Source organism: Macaca fascicularis, chromosome 4 (assembly GCF_037993035.2).
Source record: "Macaca fascicularis isolate 582-1 chromosome 4, T2T-MFA8v1.1".
Taxonomy (NCBI): Eukaryota; Metazoa; Chordata; class Mammalia; order Primates; family Cercopithecidae; genus Macaca; species Macaca fascicularis.
Genome location: NC_088378.1, coordinates 67122351 through 67144506, shown reverse-complemented (window position 1 = coordinate 67144506; position 22156 = coordinate 67122351). Strand labels below are relative to the sequence as shown.

The 22156-nt window shown below is 44.4% G+C and overlaps 1 protein-coding gene across 2 annotated transcripts in view; it reads left to right on the top strand.

The window, feature by feature from the left end:
- Nucleotides 1–22156, top strand: part of EZR (ezrin) — a 55459-nt gene that overhangs the window by 13278 nt on the left and 20025 nt on the right. Inside the window, exons 3-4 of one of the 2 annotated variants that reach the window (XM_005552218.4) lie at nucleotides 14622–14705; nucleotides 20983–21078. In XM_005552218.4, coding sequence (XP_005552275.1) covers nucleotides 14622–14705; nucleotides 20983–21078 — 180 coding nt within the window. Of the gene's footprint in view, nucleotides 1–14621; nucleotides 14706–20982; nucleotides 21079–22156 lie in introns of those variants that run through there. The other variant, XM_074037364.1, reaches the window with a different exon arrangement.

Below are 22156 nucleotides of genomic sequence, written 5' to 3'. Positions count from 1 at the left end.
AGGAAAAAGTCTTCACAGGCTTCTAAATTTACAGAGAGAACCATGCGTTCCAGGTGAATAGTAATGTTTAATCTATAGGCCTTTAGTTCCCTGTGTTTTCTGAGCCTAGAATTAAAACCAACTCTAGCATATAGTAAGCCATCTTGGCCTTGTCCCTTACTTTTGTTTATGTGTATAGTTACTAAGTTTACTAAGTAGTTACTAAACTTAAGTTTCTGTATATAATTACCTACACATTTCAGTGAAGCATGTTGATGATGAAGTATGTATCATATACCTAGTGAAACTGAAATCACATGGTACCCAATCAAGACTCAGACTTCACAAGTTTATTAGATAAATTCTTATTCAAGGTCACTTTCTCTTTATATTGCCTGCCCGGAGGTGAGGAGTTGAGAAGGATGTAGATTGTGTTTCTAGAAAGAATAGTTTTTTTTGCTGAATGTAACATCCTTTGATTATTTCTTTTGCCTTTCCTAGGAGAAAGTGTTGTTTAAGCATTCCAGTTTACTTCCCTGTTAGATAACACACAATGTATGTTATACCCAGTGTAGAAGAAGTTGGTTCTTAGAGACACTCACCAAATAGGGACTTAAAAACTAACGGCTAGGCCGGGCGCGGTGGCTCAAGCCTGTAATCCCAGCACTTTGGGAGGCCGAGACGGGCGGATCACGAGGTCAGGAGATCGAGACCATCCTGGCTAACACCGTGAAACCCCGTCTCTACTAAAAATACAAAAAACTAGCCGGGCGAGGTGGCGGGCGCCTGTAGTCCCAGCTACTCCGGAGGCTGAGGCAGGAGAATGGCCTAAACCCGGGAGGCAGAGCTTGCAGTGAGCTGAGATTCGGCCACTGTACTCCAGCCCGGGCTACAGAGCAAGACTCCGTCTCAAAAAAAAAAAAAAAAAAAAAAAACTAACGGCTAATAGGTCTCAGGAGCATTATTTTCATATGCCATCAGCAGGTCGGAAATGGCCATCATTGTTACTTGGCAGTGCAGGCTTGGAACTTGGGCATGACTAGCAGTCATTTCATTGTCAGAGCTATGGAAAGCAGTTCCTTTCTGCCTCCCAAATGCAGTGAACAGTAGGGAGGGCTTAGCACAGAACTGTTTCCAACCTGGTTTTAAAATGACCCTTTTTTTAATGTGAATGCCCAGAAAGTTCCCTTCTAGTTCTAAGGTCATGATTTTCTCACTGATTATAATGAGTGCAAATGGGACTGGTTTGTCCGCTTTTTGTGTTTGTTAAGCAGCCTTGGTCTGACAGGATGTGGGTCTAGGGGCAGGAAGTGGCTTACTCTCAGAGGCAAAAAGAGCTATTTAGAAGGATTTGAGATTTCATTACATGTTCTTGAAATTATGGGGTGGCTATTAATCTGGACACACACTCTCTCTCTCTCTCTCTCTCTCTCTCTCTCTCTCTCTCCCTCTCTCTCTCTCTCTCTCTCTCTCTATATATATATATATGTATATATATATATAAATGTTACATAATATTTGCCCTGGAATTGGGAAATACAAACTTTTCAAAAGCTTAGCACCGTTGGCATCTATTTAAAGATACTATTTTAGGAGTAATGTTAAAGAGCACAGATATTTGGGTAGCTGATTACCAGAAGTTGAGGGTCTCAGTTTCCTTAACCATTAAAAAAAGGTCATCAGACGAGGATAACCTATACCTCGTATCGAGTACTCATTTGGAGTCACTCTACCAGTTATACTTCATCACTGTTCTGATTGGTCTACTGAAAACATACATTTATATAACATAAAAATATAACAAAGATACCTGAAAAATCAGTTACTAGAAAATTCCAAGCCTCCACTTCTGTGTCAGTACTCTGCCCTGTTAACATCTGCTGCACATTAAGAATTTAGCCTTGACATTTTAAGTTTAGCCTAATGGTGGTGGTGGAGGAGGCAGTAAGGAGAACAGTTTAGAAAAGGACTTGTGAATGGCATGTGGTGTTAGTTTTCATCATTTAAGTTACTCAAAAAGTACCTTCAAGTGCTTCCGGCTTCACTGGGGAATGAGTTCCTGCGTCCCTGTGGTGTCAGGAGGATCGCAGAGTAGGAGACACGGCCCCTAGGATACTGGACATGGGTTGGATGCTGTATTTGAGGGATAAACCATGTATGGTTCTTGTGCTTTAAACAAGCAAAAACCTGGCTGGGCGCGGTGGCTCACACCTGTAATCCCAGCACTTTGGGAGGCCGAGGCGAGTGGATCACGAGGTCAGGAGATCAAGACCATCCTGGCTAACACGGTGAAACCCTGTCTCTACTAAAAATACAAAATTAGCCAGGTATGGTGGCGCATGCCTGTAATCCCAGCTACTCGGGAGGCTGAGGCAGGAGAATCACTTGAACCCAGGAGACAGAGGTTGTGGATCGCGTCACTGCACTCCAGCCTGGGCAATAAGGGCGAAACTCTGCCTCAAAAAAAAAAAAAAAGCAAAAATCTAACTAGCCATGGTCAATGTAGAAGTATACAAATATTCCAGAAGAACTAAACTATAAGGTGTTTGTAAATATTTAGATGTGAATGAGTATAAGCAGAACGTATCTTTAAAAATCCTAACAAAAATTGATATTTGGGAAATCTCCCTTTCTGCCAGACTTGCTGGCAGTTAAAATTTGAAACAGTGACTGTACCGAAACGCTTTTTATTCAGGTTAAAAGTTGTACTCCCATTTCCTAAAATGAGGACTGAACTGAGAAACTCTAGCTACAGCTGCTTGGTTTTCCATAGAGTTAAGTTGGCTCCTTTGATGTTGAAGTCTGTAGTTATGACCTTGCTTTCATTAGTAGTTAGCACCTGGGCAGGTACTAACCAATGAATGCCCTTTACACCTGGCAAGAAGGAATGGGTGGGGAGGCCAGATTGTTTCAGTTAGCACTACATTGTGGTGGGTTTCATTTTCTGATAGACACTGCCTACAGGCAACTAAGTCATTCCATTAACTGTCATTGTCAATCCATGTGTAGCCAAACTTGAATTCTCCTGCTGGTTTAGCTTCCTGATGGGGAATAACTGCTGTCACAAGTGTCTGTAGCTCCATCATGGGCCCCAGGACGTCCCACGGCAGCTAACACTGGTCTGTACTCAGGACTCTGCCACCTGGTCAGTGACTTTCTGTGCATCATGTTCCTGGGAATAGTATGACTGTCCATGATTCCCAGGAAAGCTAGAGGAATGACTGAGGACAAGGAGCTAGCACTTTGACCCCTGTGGGGAGTGCTGTCTATAGTGGTTATCAGGGTTGTGACAAGTGGACTCTTGTGAGCTCCAACACTGGATGATTTTATTATTCCTATTACTTAGGCAATAAAAGACTAGTACATATCCTGGTGTTATATAATTATATGCAAACTTATCAGAATGAGTTTTATAACTAGTGTACCCATGTTTTTGTTATTGTGCTACAGACAAAATGATGCACTGAAATTTTACTGAATTACCTGACAATTTTTGTTACAACTAATTCTGTGCACTTTTTACAAGATTTCTGGAGCGTAAATAGGTGGCTGGCCTTTCTTTGGCATCTGAACATTTTCCTGAGTCCAATAGACAAGCAGATTTTTTTTTTTTTTTTAAATGGAGACAGGGTTCTCCTCATGCCCATAATCCCAGCACCCTGCCCAGTTCAGGACCAGGCTGGCAACATGGTGAAACTCCGTCTCTGCTAAAAATACAAAAGTTAGTTGGGCATGGTAGTGCATGCCTGTAATCCCAGATACTCTGGAAGCTGAGGCAGGAGAATCACTTGAACTCGGGAGGTGGAGGCTGTGGTGAGCCGAGATTGTGTCACTGCACTCCAACCTTGACAGCGAGACCATGTCTCAAAAAAAATAAAGACAGGGTTCTGTTACCCAATATGGTGGCACAATCATGGCTCACTGCAGGCTTGACCTCCTAGGCCCAAGTGATCTTCCCACATTGGCCTTCCAAAGTTCTAGGGTTACAGGAGTGAGCCACTGTGCCCAGCCAAGATTTCTTTGCCTTTGTGCTCACGTTCTTCTTTAACCTTAAAAGAAGAGGTCATATAAAATAATGATCAGGTATAAATTAAGATACAGAAAGCTCGATAGAAAGGAGTAGCTGCATCTTCATTGCATTTGCAGATACATCTCAGGATTATTAGTACAATTTTTTTTTTTTTTGAGACAGTCCCACTCTGTCACCCAGGCGGGAGTGCAGTGCCGCAGTCTCAGCACACTGCAGCCTCCATCTCCCAGGTTCAAGTGATTCTTCTGCCTCAGTCCCTGGTGTATCTGGGATTATGAATGTGCACCACCACACCCGGCTAGTATTTTGTATTTTTAGTGGAGACGGGGTTTCACCATGTTGGCCAGGATGGTCTCAAACTGCTGGTCTCAACTGATCCGCCCGCCTAAGCCTCCCAAAGTGGTGGGATTATAGGCGTGAGCCACCGTGTGCAGCCCAGCGTGATGTATTTATACTGTTATTTCCACCTCCTAAAGGTCAACAAGGACACTTAGCTCAAGAAGGCTGATGTTGAGAGAGACCGCTTATCAGAACAGGATCTCTGAGGAAAAAGGGAGCTTAAATATGTGTCCCTGGAATTTCTTCTAGCCCTTCCTTTCCTCAGTGACACGGCCACTGCTATGGGTGGGAATGTTTAGAGAAGAACCCTGACCAGTGGTTGATGTCTTTGCCAAGTATACCGTCAGGTCAATGTCATAGATTGATTTTATATATATATAGAGAGAGAGAGAGAGAGAGAGACTTCATTTAATAGAAAATAATATTTTAAGGACCACCTTGCTATTTTACTTCTCTAATAGTGTTTTGAATATTTTGATAAATACCTTTAGCAACATAGTGGTTCTCATCTCAGCCCTCTCTGTCCTTGAAAGATGTTATTTATAACAGGGTGGTTTCTGGACTGCCTTTCTGGAGTAAAACTTGGACACTTCTAACCATATGCTTGCTGGAAACCATAATGTTAAATGTAGTCATTGGGTTATCATTTGCAACTACATTGATATAATTTTGTATATAAAACAGTTTGCTACTGGGAGCAGCATTGTTCATGTAAGAAAGACATTCGCTTCACATAATACATGGAAACAAAGTTATCTTTTCAATGTTAACTGTTACTGTAACACTCCAAAAAAAGGTTGTTGATGTGGAGAAAGAAGAGCTTAAAAAACCCACAAACAATTCACTTGCCTCTCGGGCTTTTCTGCTTTGCCTACCTTGACTGAATTAGAGTATCTGCATTTCTGCACTAAGCTGGTTAAGGTTTGCTAAGTCAATGGTAATGTTTTACAGAGCTTGGCTATTTGTTAGCCAGCATTTGTGGAAAACAACCAGTGTCTGTCATAGCTAGTGCTATAATTTATTCAGTTGGCATATTGTTCATGGAGACAGTGAGATAAGGGGATCAGGATCCAGAGAGACTACTAAAATATGTGAGTCCATCTGTTGTGATCTGAGGTTTCATTAGAGAAAACCTGTCTGCTAGTACAATGAATGGAGACTTAGTAAGGATATTTTTATATAAAGGATTATAGGCCGGGCGCGGTGGCTCAAGCCTGTAATCCCAGCACTTTGGGAGGCTGAGACGGGCGGATCACGAGGTCAGGAGTTCGAGACCATCCTGGCTAACACGGTGAAACCCCGTCTCTACTAAAAAATACAAAAAAAAAACTAGCCGGGCGAGGTGGCAGGCGCCTGTAGTCCCGGCTACTTGGGAGGCTGAGGCAGGAGAATGGCGTAAAAAAAACCCGGGAGGCAGAGCTTGCAGTGAGCTGAGATCCGGCCACTGCACTCCAGCCTGGGCGACACAGCGAGACTCCGTCTCAAAAAAAAAAAAATAAATAAATAAAATAAAGGATTATAAATCAGCAGAGGTAAATACATTAATCTTGGCCAAACAGGTCGTGTCCTTTTGCATTTTCCCGATGGCAAGTTCTGCCCCCTGCTGCCCGGGCACTGTTGGTCATAGCGTGGCCTTGGCCAGCAGCATTGGCATCAGCTGTGAGCCGGTAAACATGGAAATGTAGGCCCTTCCCAACCTGAGTCAGACCCTTAGCCTGGGGTCCAGGAAACTATTTTAACAAGCTCCCACGTGACTTTTTTTCACATTTCAAGTTTGAGCACCTCGAGGGCCTGTGAATGGCTGCATATAAGGTACAGCTGGCCATATGTCTTAAATGACTTCAAAGGGGTGTGAGCCAGGCCTCCTCTTCCCACACCAGACTTCATGAACCATGCCTGGTATTGTCATGTTTTTGTGAGCAGCCGTGAATAGGACTGGGGGAGAGAGATGTTCAGCCAATAAAGTCTAAAATGGAAAGGGAATGTTCAGTTATAACAAAACAAATTTTTGTAATTAGAGTGCTGGGTTGTGCTCAGCATCATTGGAGTTAAATGTGGAGCAGTGGCTCACACCTGTAATCCCTGCACTTTGAGAAGCTGAGTTAGGCAGATCCCTTGAGGTCAGGAGTTTGAGACCACCCTGGGCAACATGGTGAAACTCCATCTCTACAAAAAATAGAAAAATTAGCTGGCTGTGGTGGCGGCTGTCTGTGGTCCCAGCTAAGGAGGCTAAGGCAGGGGGAATCTCTTGAACCCTGGAGGCAGAAGTTGCAGTGAGCTGAGATCGTACCAGTGCACTCCAGCCTGGGCGACAGAGCGAGACCATTTCTTAAAAAAAAAAAAAAAAAAGTGGAGCAGCAAACTAAGACCCTCTTCCATCGAGGGAGGTCTCTGAAGCAAAGCTGAGCCGGCCTCTCAGCTCTGCACTGGTGGGGCACCCCATGGCGCCCAGAAGCAGTGAGAGGGCTAAGGCAGCAGAGCGCAGCATGGCCGTGCATGATTGGAGTGCCGCTACTGCGTTCATGTCAGTTTAGCAGCCGGCAACTTCTAAGAACGTAGAATATTTTCATTTAGAACTTAAAAACAGTAAACCCTAAAAGTTTAGTTTTTAAAAATTCATTTTTGTTTCTCTAAAGATTTTTATTCTTTTGAAAATGACCACAGTCTAGTTTGAATGCCATTGTTTCTCAGCTGTTTCTTATTTGCAATTGCTAAAAGCAGCAAGGAGCAAGTTAAATGTCCATCACCTGAATGGGTAGACAGAAGTGACATCCACACAATGGAGTATTACTGGGCAGTAAAAAAAGAATGAAGTGCTGGTACATGCTGCAACATGAATAACCCTTTTAGACATTATGCTAAGTCATGGGATTCAGTCACAAAAGACTGCATGTTATAAAATTCTGTGTCTCTGAAATGTCCAGAATAGGCAGATCCTTAGAGACAGAAAGTGATTGGTGGTTTCCAGGGGCTGAGGGATCAGGAGGAATGGGGAGTGACTGCCAGTGGCCATGGAGTTTCTTTTTGGGCTGACAGACTATTCCAAAACTAGATAGCAGTGTCAGTTGCATAACTGAATATACTAAAAACCACTGAATTACACATTTTATATGGGTAAATTTTATGGTAAATTATATTTCAATAGCTGCTACTTAAAGTACATAGTGACTCAACATGAAAGGAAACATACAGTTTTGTCTCTAATTACCCAATTAAGTGAACCAAAATAGCAGCTACAAAGCTTTTAATTCATTTATCATTGGTTGTAAGAATTTTCCCTATCATACTCCCATCTGTGGGAGAAAGTTTACTGTATCTACTTCCTATCAGAGCATTTCTAAGTATTTGAAAGGTCCTATCCAAATATTTGAAAGCTGTTAAAAGTTGCTGAAGTGGCACCTTCGGAAGAGGGCTGGAATGTTTGATAACAGCGTTGACGTTTTAAATGATATGGAAGGTCAAACTCGCAATGTAATCTTGGTGGTGGTGGCTGGATGGCTCTACTCAGACTGGTTTTATAGTAAATGGCAGGTGTGATAATATAGGGATTAATCTGTTAGCAGTGAATCCACTGCCTGAAATTCAAACATTCAGATGCTTCCATTTGAATTACCCTTTTTTATTTTACATGGTTTTCCTGATTTTTGAGTACCTAAAAAAATTACTGCAAACTTCTTTCCTGCAGTGTTCTGGCCTCTAAAATTAAATCTGGTTCTTTTGTCTAAGACTCAGGGTTGCTTTCCTGTAATGTTTGTGGAGGAACTGATCTTGGACTTTTCCCTCCTGTCTTGGGCTTTTATTGCAGTTTGAATTTATGCTGTAAGAAGTGTGACTGTAGAGGTAATCTTCAACCAAGTTTAAAATATTCAGAGGAAATGGATGCTTCACAAAGGAAATAATGCATACCTATATTTATTTACCAAAATGAGGAAAATACCTGGGAAATAATTTGATGGCCAAATATTCAGCAATTGTATTCATAGATTAGAAGCAAAATACGAAATTTAATTGTCAACTTGGTATCTTTTTCATTCCTTAGACTCTTAGAAGGCATTTTAGATGCCATTTTGATAAAGTTAAACTGGGAAGACTCAGAAATCATGTTTTCCCAACTATATTCTGAAAAATGTTAGTTCCCTGGGTTGCTCCATGGAAATAAGCTGTGGGCAGAACAGTCTGGGAAGCGGAGACTGTGGCCCCATCTTGGGCTGCCACTGTTGGCATGAACATGGCAGACAAGCAGCAGCCTTTCAGCTAAAGCAGGAAGAAAGAAAACCCCACCTTAACCACTGCAGAGTTACGTGACCTCCAAACACTGCCCCCCACAGCATATCCCCATTTTTGTCCCTTTCTCTTTCAAAGCCAAATAATTTCAAAGAGAACTACATAGCTGCTGGCTTGGGATGGTGTCAAAAGCCAGGCACGATGATTTTAAGTCATAGAATGATCAAGCTGGAAGATGCTCACAGATTAAATGGTCTCCAGCCACTCAATATCACCAGCAAGGGAGAGGAACAGGGTTGGCCTGAGTGAGGCTGGGGCCACCCCTGCCACCAGGCCTGTGTGCCGGGCTCAGGTGCTTCAGGGAATGAGCAAAGAGGATGTTGGGTTTATTTTGTTTTAATTAGGCAAATTGTTGAGTTTATTTAAAAACAAAGCAGATTGGGGTTTAACACCCTGCATGTCCATTGCATTGGAGTGGTAACACCTATGCCATTGTGTGACTGCCTGGAGGGGTACTTTCCCTCTGGGGAAAGTGAACACAGGTGTGTTGTCCCTTTTCCTTGAAAACACTCTACTTGCCGGTCTTGAATAGCATTCTAGTGGGTTACTTTTCTCCTAGTGGTCAGACAGTATTTATTGGACCTCTGGTTCCATTGGCATGTGTCCCCTAAGGAAGAGACTCTTCAGGGGGTACTCATACCTCTTCTGTCCGATGGCACTGGCTGTGTCACACCTGGCCTGCGGGCTTTGAAGCTAGCATTTCAGAGTGGGAAAAGGCCTCAAGCCATCTAGTCCAAACTCTACCTGCAGATCAGGTAACTGATGCCCAGTGGCAGAAAGTTATTTGCTGGGAATCCTCAGATTACAGAGCTAGCTCTCAAACCCAGGCCTTCTGCCTCCTGTGTCTTGTCTTCCAGTGATTCCCAAGTTTGGCCTCCTCAAAATCACTTGTGGAAGTGACAGCTTCCGGGGCTGAGGGTGTTTGAAAAGCTTCTGTGAGGATCCTGATGGTGGGGCTGATGTGGGAAGCACTGTGGTATGTGATCACTGTTTGAGGCACAGCCATCTTCATTAATGTATAAGCCACTCAGGGGTAGGGAGGGCTAATGCCTCTCTGTACTCACAGTGCCTATCGTGGTGCCTGGCACACCTTGCAGTATTTAATTGGTGTTTGTGGATCGAATGAACATGTTAGGTGCCCACTAGCAGGGGTTGGTCCTGTAGTCTGTGGCCATGGAACATTAGAAGAATAAAGCTATTGTGGTTCATCCTGTAGTATAAGTTTGAGCTGAGCTAACTTGTAATAACACAAATTTTTTTGAAGTTTTTAAAAGTTAGAGACGGGTTCTCGCTATGTTGCCCAGGGTGGTCTCAAACTCCTCGCCTTGAGATCCTCCTGCCTTGGCTCCCCAAAGGGCTGTGATTACAGGCCTGAGCCATTATACCTGGCTGACAAATAAAATTATTTATTTATTTTTTACAGTGGAATCTCACCCTGTCACCTAGGCTGGAGTGCAGTGGCGTGATCTTGGCTCACTGGACCTCTGCCTCCTGGATTCAAGCAATTCTCTCTCCTCAGCCTCCTGAGTAGCTGGGATTACAAGTGTGTGCCACCACACTTGGCTAATTTTTGTATTTTTAGTAGAGATGGGGTTTTACCATGTTGGCCAGGCTGGTCTTGAACTCCTGACCTCAAGTGATCTGCCTGCCTTGGCCCCCCAGAGTGCTGTGATTACAGGCATGAGCCACTGCGCCTGGCCTAGAATTTTTTAAAGAGTAGATTATTAAGCAAAGGGAGAGTAGAGACAGTATTGGTTTTTCATTAACTTCATCTGCACCGTCAACCACATGGTTCTTTTTGTCTGGGGAGTGGTACAGGAGTAAAATTAAACTTAAATCACCACCACCACCCCCAAGCAAAGCATAACTTTAAAAAGTTTTTAATATTTTGGCAAACCTGATAGAAATATTGCCCTTTTTTGGGTAGATCTTAGATGACTAACTGCTTACTATGCACACACCTGTACCACACATGTGATTGCGTTGCCTTCACCGAACACAGTTTTTGATAAGTGTGTAATCTAAGGGGAATTACTAAGATAATAAAAACTGCAAACCACGTGCTCTTTTTCTCCAGTCTTTGCACATAGTTTGGATTTGTGTGTGGTGTATTTAAGCCCATGGACTTGAGTTTTTTGTGGGACAATCCTTGCATGTATCAGATTCATACAGTCCCAGTCCCCCCTTATTCCTGTGGCACTGTTGAAGATACAAGAACCAGCTGGCATTCAAATATGTTGAGAAAAACAGTTGCTGACTAGGGAAGCCTAACACCCTGATAATAAAATGGAAAGTTGGGATTTAGATGTGTTTTCTCAGTTGCTGAAGCGTGGTAGTGCTGGTGCTGGTGGTGTTCTTGAGTCTCGCTCTATCGCCCAGGCTGGAGTGCAGTGGCGTGATCTTGTTCACTGCAACCTCTGCCTCCCAGGTTCAAGCACTTCTCTTGCCTCAGCCTCCCAAGTAGCTGGGACTATGTACAGGTACGTGCCATCACACCCAGCTAATTTTTGTATTTTTAGTAGAGATGGGGTTTCACTATGTTGGCCAGGCTGGTCTTGAACGCCTGACCTCAAGTGAGCCACCTGCCTTGGCCTCCCAAAGTGCTAGGATTACAGGTGTGAACCGCTGCACCTGGCCCCAAAGTCTGTTTTTTTTTTTTTTTTTTTCCCAAGCCCTTGGATAAGTAGACAAAGTATGTATGTAAATGGTCCTGTCATCTCAGTGAATGTCTCATTTTAAACTTCGGTGAATGCATATGCTGTATTGTAGCACATTATTTTATCCATAATTGTCTTTCTAAACATGGAACTGTTTATCATGGAACTGTTTATCATGCAGTAGGTTAAGGCAGTGCTGTGCTGTGGTCCTTAATCTGGGGAGGATCTCCTCCCTTTTCCCCATAGAGCATTTGGCAATGTGTATGTGGATGGGGTTGCTTTTAGATGTTCCAATGACTGGGGACAGTCAGTCATTGGATGGCTTAAGGATGCTAAACGTTCCTGAGTGCTTGGGATAGTCTTGCAGAATGAATACTTCTGCTGTCCAGAATGACAAGAGCACCCCCAGTGGGAAACACTAGTAGCCTAATGACTAATCAAGTAACAGACAGCCCTTTAACTTAAAGCAGCTCATTAACATAGTGTTCATTTACCTGTTGAGATTTTATGAGTATCTTCTCAATCTCTATGTAAAGATACAGATTGTAGAGCCTGCCCTATGTATACGTATATGAATGTAGGAGATCGAGACCATCCTGGCTAACATGGTAAAACCCTGTCTCTACTAAAAATACAAAAAATTAGCTGGGTGTGGTGGTGGGCACCTGTAGTCCCAGCTACTCGGGAGGCTGAGGCAGGAGAATGGCGTGAACCCGGGCGACGGAGCTTGCAATGAGCCGAGATCTCACGACTGCACTCCAGCCTGGGCGATAGAGTAAGATGCCGTCTCAAAAAAAAAAAAAAAATGGAGTCTGAAATCTCGTGTGCATGGACTCTGGTCATTTGTCTTTGTCCTAACTAGGTAGTGGCCTTCAGTTCTAATTGTACTTGGGGTTCCACTTCTGAACCAGTAGATAGCAGAGAAAGAAAGGCATACCCAGGGCTCTGCATTTGTGAGCGAATGCCCCTCCACTTTAGTTTTAAGTGTGATATGTCATTGTTGGCTTCTGTGTATGTAGCTGGAGCTGCATTTGTTATTGAAATATTTGACTTGGGGCTGGTTTTCCCATCTCTAATACAGGCCCTTGGAACCATAATTGAGAGAAATGCATGCTTTATTTCATGCTTCATAACAGCCATTTTGTGATTTTAAAAAAATTGCCAGCAGGAAATGAAAGAAAAGTAGGTTTTTATATTTTAGTATGATTAAAGACTTTAAAACAGGTCTGGTTTCCTCTCAGTAAACTTGAGTTCTTTAACTTCTGGACTTGGAATTGTGGAGAAAACTTTTAAAACAAGACCTGGAAAACGATACTTCTGTACTTGTTATACCAGTCAGGGAGCCTTTAAGGCATATTGGATGTATATCAGAGGATCTCTCAGTTGTCACAGTCTTAAATGTTATTGGGACAGGGGTGGAGGTGGGGCAGGTGGTTCCTGAAGTAGGAAGTGACATTTGGTGAGGGCTTAATATTTCTGGTGCCCTGGCTGGATAACAAAACTTCTGTTGCCAAATCCTGGCACAGGTAATATGTCCTCATTACATTTATACCTGCGTTACGAAGAATCCAGGATAGGTAGCTCTCCAGCTTCTGTATATTTCACTTGACAATGGTGAGAAGCAAGCATTTCTTAATATTAAGCATTATAGTTGCTTTGTGGCTCTACTATTTTCCTTTGGGACAGTGACATAAAGTAGCCAAATTTGAGTGTTTTTCATATGCTTTAGTAAATCTGGGTTTCCTCAAGTGATAAATTTGAAAACTACCTTGATGTAAGTGGATTGTTTTGTTGTTGTTGTGTTTTTTTGTTTTTGTTTTGAGATGGAGTCTCGCTCAGTTGCCCAGGCTGGAGTGCAGTGGCACAATCTTGACTCACTGCAACCTCCGCCTTCTGGGATCAAGCAATTCTCCTGCCTCAGCCTCCCAAGTAGCTGGGACTACAGGCGTGTGCCACCATGCCCAGCTAGTTTTGTTTTTTTTTTTTTTTTTTTTTTTTTTTGAGACGGAGTCTGGCTCTGTTGCCCAGGCTGGAGTGCAGTGGCGCGATCTCAGCTCACTGCAAGCTCCGCCTCCCGGGTTCACGCCATTCTCCTGCCTCAGCCTCCCGAGTAGCTGGGACTACAGGCGCCCGCCACCACGCCCGGCTAAGTTTTTGTATTTTTAATAGAGATAGGGCTTCACCATGTTGGTCAGGCTGGTCTTGAACTTCTGACCTCAAGTGGTCCACCTGCCTCAGCTTCCCAAAGTGCTGGGATTACAGGTGTGAGTCAATGGCACCCGACCACCCGACTGTTTTTTTTTGTTTTTTTTTTTTTTTAAAACAGCTACATGGCAACATTAGAAATATTTTAAGGCCCTCCCGTCTCTATCTCCTCAGTTCTGTGTCTCGCCATCCTGATACTATTTCCATTTTTACATTTTATTTTTCATCTCTTGTCTAAATAGATCTCACATTTGCATTGAGAGAGTATTGCTTGTCATATTTTTGATTTCAGAAGCAATTTGCCCAGTTTCTATTTTCATAATTATAATTTAATATCACTACATAATCCATCTTTGATGTGTCTTTGGACATTTCATCCTTTGTCTCTCACTATGGTTTCTAAGGTTGCTTCAAAACTTCTGGTACAAAGCTCTTTCTCTCTTCCCTTGTCTGACTCCCTTGGTGCCCCTCAGGAGCCCTCCTGCCTCCTTTGGCTGTCGTAAGGCTCATATGAGATGGTGCATGGAAAAATAGGTTAAACTATTGTTTTTTAAAAAAAAAAAAAATGTTTAGGTTGGGCAAGGTGACCCATGTCTGTAATCTCAGCACTATGGAAGGCTGAGATGGAAGGCTTGCTTGAGCCTAGGAGCTCAAGACCAGCCTAGGCGACATAGTGAGACCCCGTCGCTACAAAAAGTTTTAAGAAAAAAAAAAACGAGCTGGTCATGGTGACACCTATAGTGCCAGCTACTCGAGAGGCTGGGTGGGAGGCGTTCATGTGAGCCTGGGAGGTCAGGACTATAGTGAGCTGTTACCGCGCCACTGCACTCCAGCTTGGGTGACAGAGCAAGACCCTGTCTCAAAGAGAAGAGAAAAACTGCTTACACCTAAGTGTCAGTGTGCTTTATTAAAGCAAAGAGGCTGCGTTTGGTTCACACTGTGCGCCTGCTGAGATGTCCCCAGCCATCTGCAGTCAGGAGTGGTGTGTGGCTTCCTGACTAGCACGGGAACTGATGTCAGGCATGTGCCATCGCCACACTGAGGAGCAGCTTATGTAGAAGGTGCAGGAGGTTATCAGAAGAAAAGAATACTCAGTTAAGCGTAATTTGTTTCATTCTGTTTTTCAGATCAATGTCCGAGTTACCACCATGGATGCAGAGCTGGAGTTTGCAATCCAGCCAAATACAACTGGAAAACAGCTTTTTGATCAGGTTGGTCTCTGAACTTGAGATTTAACTCTATCTACAAAAAAAATTGTTTTGCAACATTTCAGTTATTTTGTTTGCTAAGCATATTACCTTGTTTTACTCACTTGAGGTAATAGATGAGAAGGATCTTTTAAAAGGTGAAAGTATTTCATGATAGCATTATAAAATGCATTAATAGACACGTATATCCTGCCTAGGAGGTGTATGAAAGCACACAGCTATCTGTTGTATAAAGCCAGGTGGATTCAGTGTGTTACCAGGCATGGAAGCAAAGGGCTGAACAGAGTGATTGTGCTTGTCAGTGTAAGGAGGTGTGCTGGCCTATGTGTCTCTCACCCTGTGTTAGAGACGCAGCTTCCTACCCCCAGCCGCCTCCACCTCCAGAGTAGAACCCCTCTCACTGCGTGGATGAGTGAACCTTAGTTGTCTCAGCAGTTGGTGCATCTTCTCATTTCTAAGTGGTCATACCTGAACGTCTATGAAAAGAAGAAATGAAGATTTAGAGAAAAAAATTCATTTTTTAAAATTGGAAGATTTTTTTTAAATCAAGTATTTATTAGTGATATTACTATTTATTTATTAAATACTTTTTTCCCTAATAACAGCTGCTCCAAATACAGTTTTGTTTTGTTTTTTTTCCTTTGAGACTGAGTCTCATTCTGTTGCCTAGGCTGGAGTGCAGTGGTGCTATCTCGGCTCACTGCAACCTCTGTCTCCCAGGTTCAAGCAATTCTCCTGCATGAGCCTCCGCAATAGCTGGGATTACAGGCGCAGGCTACCATGCCCTGCTAATTTTTGTATTTTTAATAGAGATGGAGTTTCTCCATGTTTGCCAGGCTGGTCTTGAACTCCTGAACTCAAGTGATCCACCTGCCTCAAGCCTCCCAGAGTGCTGGGATTACAGGTGTGAGCCCACGCTCAGCCCAAATACAGTCTTAATGGCTTGGATTTTTTCCAGTCAAGGAGTGACTAAAAACCATTATTTAGGTTTTTTTTGTTTTTTTTTTTTAAGACAGAGTCTCGCTCTGTCGCCCAGGCTGGAGTGCATTGGCACAGTCTCCACTCACTGCAAGCTCCGCCTCTCGGGTTCATGCCATTCTCCTGCCTCAGCCTCCCAAGTAGCTGGGAGTACAGGCGCCCGCCACCGTCCCCGGCTAATTTTTGTATTTTTAGTAGAGACGGAGTTTCACCACGTTAGCCAGGATGGTCTCAATCTCCGGACCTCGTGATCCGCCCATCGTGGCCTCCCAAAGTGCTGGGATTACGGGTGTGAGCCACAACACCTGGCCTATTTAGTATTTTTATAGCACAGGTCAGAAGTCTTTTTCTGCATATGGCTGGAGAGTAAATATTTTAGACTTGCAGCCCACACAGTTGCTGTCATAACTACTCAGCTCTGCCATTGTAGTATTGAGAGCAGCCATAAACACGTGAAGATTCAAGCATGACTGTTTTCTAGTCAAGCTCTGTATGGACACTGATTTTTTTTTTGAGACGGAGTCTCGCTCTGTCGCCCAGGCTGGAGTGCAGTGGCACAGTGGCACGACATTGGCTCACTGCAAGGGTTCACGCCATTCTCCTGCCTCAGCCTCCTGAGTAGCTGGGACTACAGGTGCCCACCACCACGCCCAGCTAATTTTTTTTGTATTTTTAGTAGAGACGGGGTTTCGTTGTGTTAGCCAGGATGGCCTCTGTCTCCTGACCTTGTGATCTGCCCACCTCGTCCTCCCAAAGTCCTGGGATTACAGGCTTGAGCCACTGTGCCTGGCCGGGCACTGATATTTTTATGTAATTTCCCCATCACCACCATTGAAAAAATGTAAACCCATTCTTAGTCTGTGGGCTGCACAAATAGCCAACAGACAAGATTTGGCCCATGGGCCTTAGCTTGCTGCGCTGGTGTTATTTACAACTCTCTCCTGTAGTTCACCGCAGAACCAGCTTTGCAACATGTACAGCAGTGCCCTGTGCGTGGCAAGGCACCAGGGCGGCACCCGTCCAACACCTCACAGTTTCAAAACGTCAGACTCTTTGATCTCTCTTATCTTTTTTGATATTTAACAGTGTTTTCTGTTTCTTAAGACTTTAGATATTCCACTCCAGCAGCCATACCCCACTAAAGAATGCTCATTTTTGGTAAAAAGCTTTTTGAACACGTTTTATTATAAGTGACCCCCTCAGACGGAAATGTATAGAGCTACTAGATCTCACCTTATGGTTTATATTAGAAAACAGTCCTCTTCCCTCGCCTCTCGCTCCTGTTTCCCTGCTTGACTTCGTGAACTAAGTGGGCCAGAGGTCGTGGAGTGGAAAGGACCTTTGTGGCAGTAGTCAGTAACGCAAGTCACCGCAAGCCCCATCCAGCCCGCTCTCAGCGTCTGTGAGCTCACTTAGGTGCCAGCGAAGACTCTTTCTTGAGATGGGCGGCCCAGAATGATTCCCCATTGCTGCGTATTCTTCGTGAGACATGGAGTTCAGTTTCAGTAAGACTGGTGAGCCACCATGAAGGCTATGATAACTTTTCTGTGGAGCAGTTCTAAGTTCTAAAGAAAGCAAGATCTTATTTTCTGGACTAAATGGATTCTTCTCTGGGGCCAGGAGAGGAGCAGGGCCAGGTGTGAGTTACAAGTCCTTTGAACCATCCCGAGGGGCCCTACTGGTAGAAGTGATACTCTGTGTTCTAGCACCAAACCCAGAAATTAGAGTGGGTGGTGATTGGGAGACCTAGGAGGGAGAATTTTAGCACACTTAGACCACAGGAGACTCCATCCATGCTTGATCATATCTCCCTCTCACTCCGAAAAGGAGCGCCCAGCAGCAGTGGGCTGGCTCCGTGCAGCAGAACATGCGGGTGCCAGAATGTGCCCAGGTGGACGCCCCCAGAGTAAGTGCAGTGCCAGTGGCCGATCATCATGACAGCTTCCACTGTTATTTTGAGGTCATTTCCTGGGTCTGCCTCACCTGGTAGGGATAAAGATATTTACTACTCTGGGTGAGGCTGGACTTGGGGTAAAAATTTAAAAGTTTCTGCTGAAAGAGAATCCTGAAGTAAGTTGAGTGCTGCCGGCTGAACCCTGTACAGCACACTTGGCGTAGGGCCCTGGCTTCTGGTGTTGGTTCTGCCAGTATGTTCCTTGGTTAGCCTCCTGGAGCCTGAGTTCTTACCTATAAATGAGACCTTCTCGAGCAAAAACTTTAAAGCAGGGTTGGGAGCCCTAGGATAAGTGGAAAAACTAGGTCATAGTTATGGAGAAATTTGTGATGGAAAGCTCATTCCTGGACCTGGATGTCACTGAAAATAAGGTCTTGAAGGGAATAGCTTGAAAGAGATTGGAGGTAAAGTAATCAGCTCTCCTCCCCCAATACCCCTTTGTTACTCAGCTCTCACCTGCAGCGCCCCCCACCCCAGCGTCAAGCCCTGGAGTGCTTTTGCTTTACTCCTGGGTCCTAGTCCAGGGCTTCAGTGTGATGGAGAACACCCAGGGCCAGCTGCCACGTTGAGGGACAGAGCCAGGGCTGGACTGCAGCCCAGGTGTCTTGATAAGCCGGCCCCCCCCATGCCAGAAGCTCCTGAGTGGGGAGGAACTGCTCCAACTGTTGCTTGAGATTGAGTTAAATAGACATCTCCCACCTTTTCTTTCCTAAAAATCTGCCATTTAAAACACCACTGAGCCCAGCACTTTGGAAGGTCAAGGCGGGAGGATTGCTTGAGCCCAGTCTCCTGTAGGCTACCAGCCTGGGCAACATGGCAAAAACCTGTATCTACAAAAAATTTAAAAACTAGCCAGGCGTTGTGGCACATGCCTGTAGTCTCAGCTACTCAGGTGGCTGAGGTCGGAGAATCGCTTGAACCCAGAAGGTTGAGGCTGCATTGAGCCAAGATCGTACCACTGTACTCCAGCCTGGGCAACAGTTTAAGACCCTGGCTCACAAACCAAACCAAAACAAACAAAACCAAACACCACTGAGGCAGGGTTAGGGAGTAGACACAAATGTAGAGACTCTCCACCCATGGTGTGTCAGGATTCACCAATGAAGGGAATGGCGAGGGGTGTTTTTCTAGGAATGTTGGCTTTTTCCTTGTAGGGATGACCTATGGATTGATTTTTAGAGTGGACTGAAGAGAGGAAGATTGCTTAATTCTAACGTGTCCCTTTGGGGAATGCATTGTGTGAGCAGTAGGATTCTGAAACACACTCTGAGCATAGTTATCCTGGAGATTGATGGAAAATTCCTGCCAGGAAGGTGCGCGCAGGTTAGGGCAGCCAGGGACAGGCCTTGCTGAGAGAGGGAGGCTCTCATTTGGACTGCATGGTATGGCTACGGGTTCTGTGATTTGCCGTGTGGAAGGGGGATGGCCACAGCATAGCAGATGCAGAAGAGGATCCTGAGCTGTGACCCTGAAAATCAGCGAGAGCCTGACAGTTATGTCAAGTGGAAGTCAAGTGGACAAAAGATTATTTCTAACTGGTTCAGATGTGCAGGCTGAGGCTGCAGTTGGGTGGATGAAGTGAAGGATGGCATCAGAGAGCAAGCAATTTCTTAGGCATGTGGAGTTTTCTTGTGTAACTTTTTTTTTTTTTTGGATGGAGTCTCAGTTGCCCAGGATGGAGTGCAGTGGCGCAATTTCGGTTCACTGCGACCTCTGCCTCCTGGGTTCAAGTGAATCTCCTGCCTCAGCCTCCTGAGTAGCTGGGATTACAGGCTCGTGCCACCGTGCCTGGCTATTTCTAGTAGAGACCAGGTTTCACCATGTTGATCAGGCTGGTCTCATACCCCCCTTACCTTGTGTTCCTCCCGCCTCAGCCTCCCAAAGTGCTGGGATTACAGACGTGAGCCACTGCACCCAACCTCTTGTGCAACTTTGAAACAACCCAGAGAGGAAGGCTAGGCAGGTTTCATATCAGCGATAAGATGGAGGCTTGTGAGGAACAAGACATTAGCAAGACTGTATACAGAAACCTGGTCTTCGAATTCAGTTTTCTCTGTGCTTTGCTACCACAAAAACAAAAAACATAGGTTTCGCAAAAGACTTGAGAGCAAAGCACTGCATAAAAAGTCTAAATGTTTTTTCTATCATTCCATGATGAAGCTGCTTGGTTACAGCCTGCCCCCATCCCCTTTGGGTGAGTGGGAAGAGGGAAAGAACAGGTCAGTCCTGGGCATTTAATAAACAGACTCCTAGGGCTTTAGGGAGCCTCTGGCCTCCCTGTACCCTTCAGATGAAGAAACAGGCCCAGAGCAGGAGTTAATTTGGAATTTTAGGGTTTACTTTAAGCAAATGTTCTGTATACCTGAGTTGTCATTTCTAATGTATTCAACCCTCTTTGGCATTAAATATGATAGAAACCATGTATTTGAAGGATGGTAGCTTTTTTTTCTAAAAAGTTTAACATTATATATCATGGGATTTTAAATTACACATCTATATATATGTAAATAGTACTTTACATATATATAGTAACTTGTCTGAGACTCGGTTTAGATGATGTTCAACAAGTGTCCACAGCAAGTTCGACTATCACTGCTTTTCTGTTTCTAAGACACTCATGAGAATAAGCAGCTCAGGACTCCTCTGTAATGCACAACAGGGACTTGAAAATGTGAAATCCTTGCTGCGACCTAGGGTCAGGATTCTACCTCTGCTACATCAGAATGTCCCATTTCTGGAGGCCTATAAGATGCAGGTTCCTCTGGGCACCCCTGTGCATTGACACCCTTCCGTCCCAGAAGTCTGCCACTGCCTGTTTTCCTACGTTTCCTAGGACTTCTTTGTCCCTGTTCCTAGTAAGTCAGACCCCTGGGCCAGCTGGCTGAGAGGCAGAGGCAGGCAGCCAGAGGAGGCTCAAGTGTGGTGCTGGATACTTGAGTCTTCCACATGAGCACACCTGACGGGCAGCGATGCACCCACTGCACTGTTCCCTGGGGGGTTGTGGGCTCCCATGGTTCCGTGTGTGCTGGCCACACCTGCTGAATTTCATGCAGGAGAGCATCCTGGAGTACAAAGGAGTAGGAGTGAGGTTTTCTAAGATTTGAAGGTAGAACCCTGAATCTGCTCAAATTTGTATTAAAAATAAGTTGTTCATGGCTTTGAGATAATAGCCTTGGTTACTAACAAGTTATTTGAGAGATTGCTAAACAGGTGTTGCCCAGTGGTTGGACTGAGCAGATGTCCTGGTTTCCTGGGGACTCTGCTAGACCATGTGATGAATGACAGCCAAAAGCTGTTGCCCTTTTGAGTGAGTTTCTCATGACTGTTGGGCCTCTCTCTCATATGCAGGTGGTAAAGACTATCGGCCTCCGGGAAGTGTGGTACTTTGGCCTCCAGTATGTGGATAATAAAGGATTTCCTACCTGGCTGAAGCTGGATAAGAAGGTAAGTCAGGGTTAACTATTTACAGACTGTGGATTGAGTGTTGGTCTGCTTTGTTGATAAGGAAACGGGAGCAACTCACCCTATCTCTTGTTTTCTGTTCCTTTTTGTTTGTGTAAAAGTTTTTACAGACAAAAATGGTTGCAAGTTTCCAGTAAATGGGGAGATCGATTGGAAATCAGATTCTGGCATTTCTCCATACAGCTCACTCATCGGAGCACATGATGGCTAATTGCATAGCTTTTAGTTGACCTTAGTTTTTTTGAATGAGATTGTTAATCTTATAAACTGTGAATCATCCACTATTTCGTAAGAACCTGTTATTGCTTTGTGTGAACCTGTGACAGATTATCTTCCAACTTTAAAGATTGGATAATTCCATTAACCAACCATAAAGAAAAGTAGTAACATAAACAATTTTTCTTCAAACTCTTTGAAAATTATCCTTTTTTTCGAAACCCCTACTGTCCTCCCAAGTCACAGCAACAAGTTAGAAAGATGATGGGAGGTGGGGAAGAGTGGAGGAACAGGAGGAATTCTTAAGAGTAAGCTTTGGGGTCCAGGGCCCTATTGGCATGTGGCCAGATTCCAGGTCACTGTGGGGGTCATATCCAAATTTGAGTTCTCTAGGATTGATAGCATCATCCCATGAGGACTGGGACTTAGTGAGGCAGTAGCTTTGATTTCCAGCTGAGTGCAAGAGTGTGATAGTACTTGTTTGTTTGTTTGTTTGTTGTTGTTGTTGTTGTTTTGAGATGGAGCCTTGGTCTGTCGCCCAGGCTGGAGTGCAGTGGCGTGATCTTGGCTCACTGCAACCTCCACCTCCCGGGTTCAAGCGATTCTTCTGCCTCAGCCTCCCAAGTAGCTGGGACTACAGCTACATGCCACCATGCCCGGCTAATTTTTTTGCATTTTTAGTAGAAATGGGGTTTCACCATGTTGGTTAGGCTGGTCTCGAACTCCTGACCTCGTGGTCCGCCCACCTCAGCCTCCCAAAGTGCTGGGATTACAGGTGTGAGCCACTGCACCCGGCCTATTTTTTGTTTTTGTTCGTTCGTTGTTTTTTAAGAAGAGACAGGGT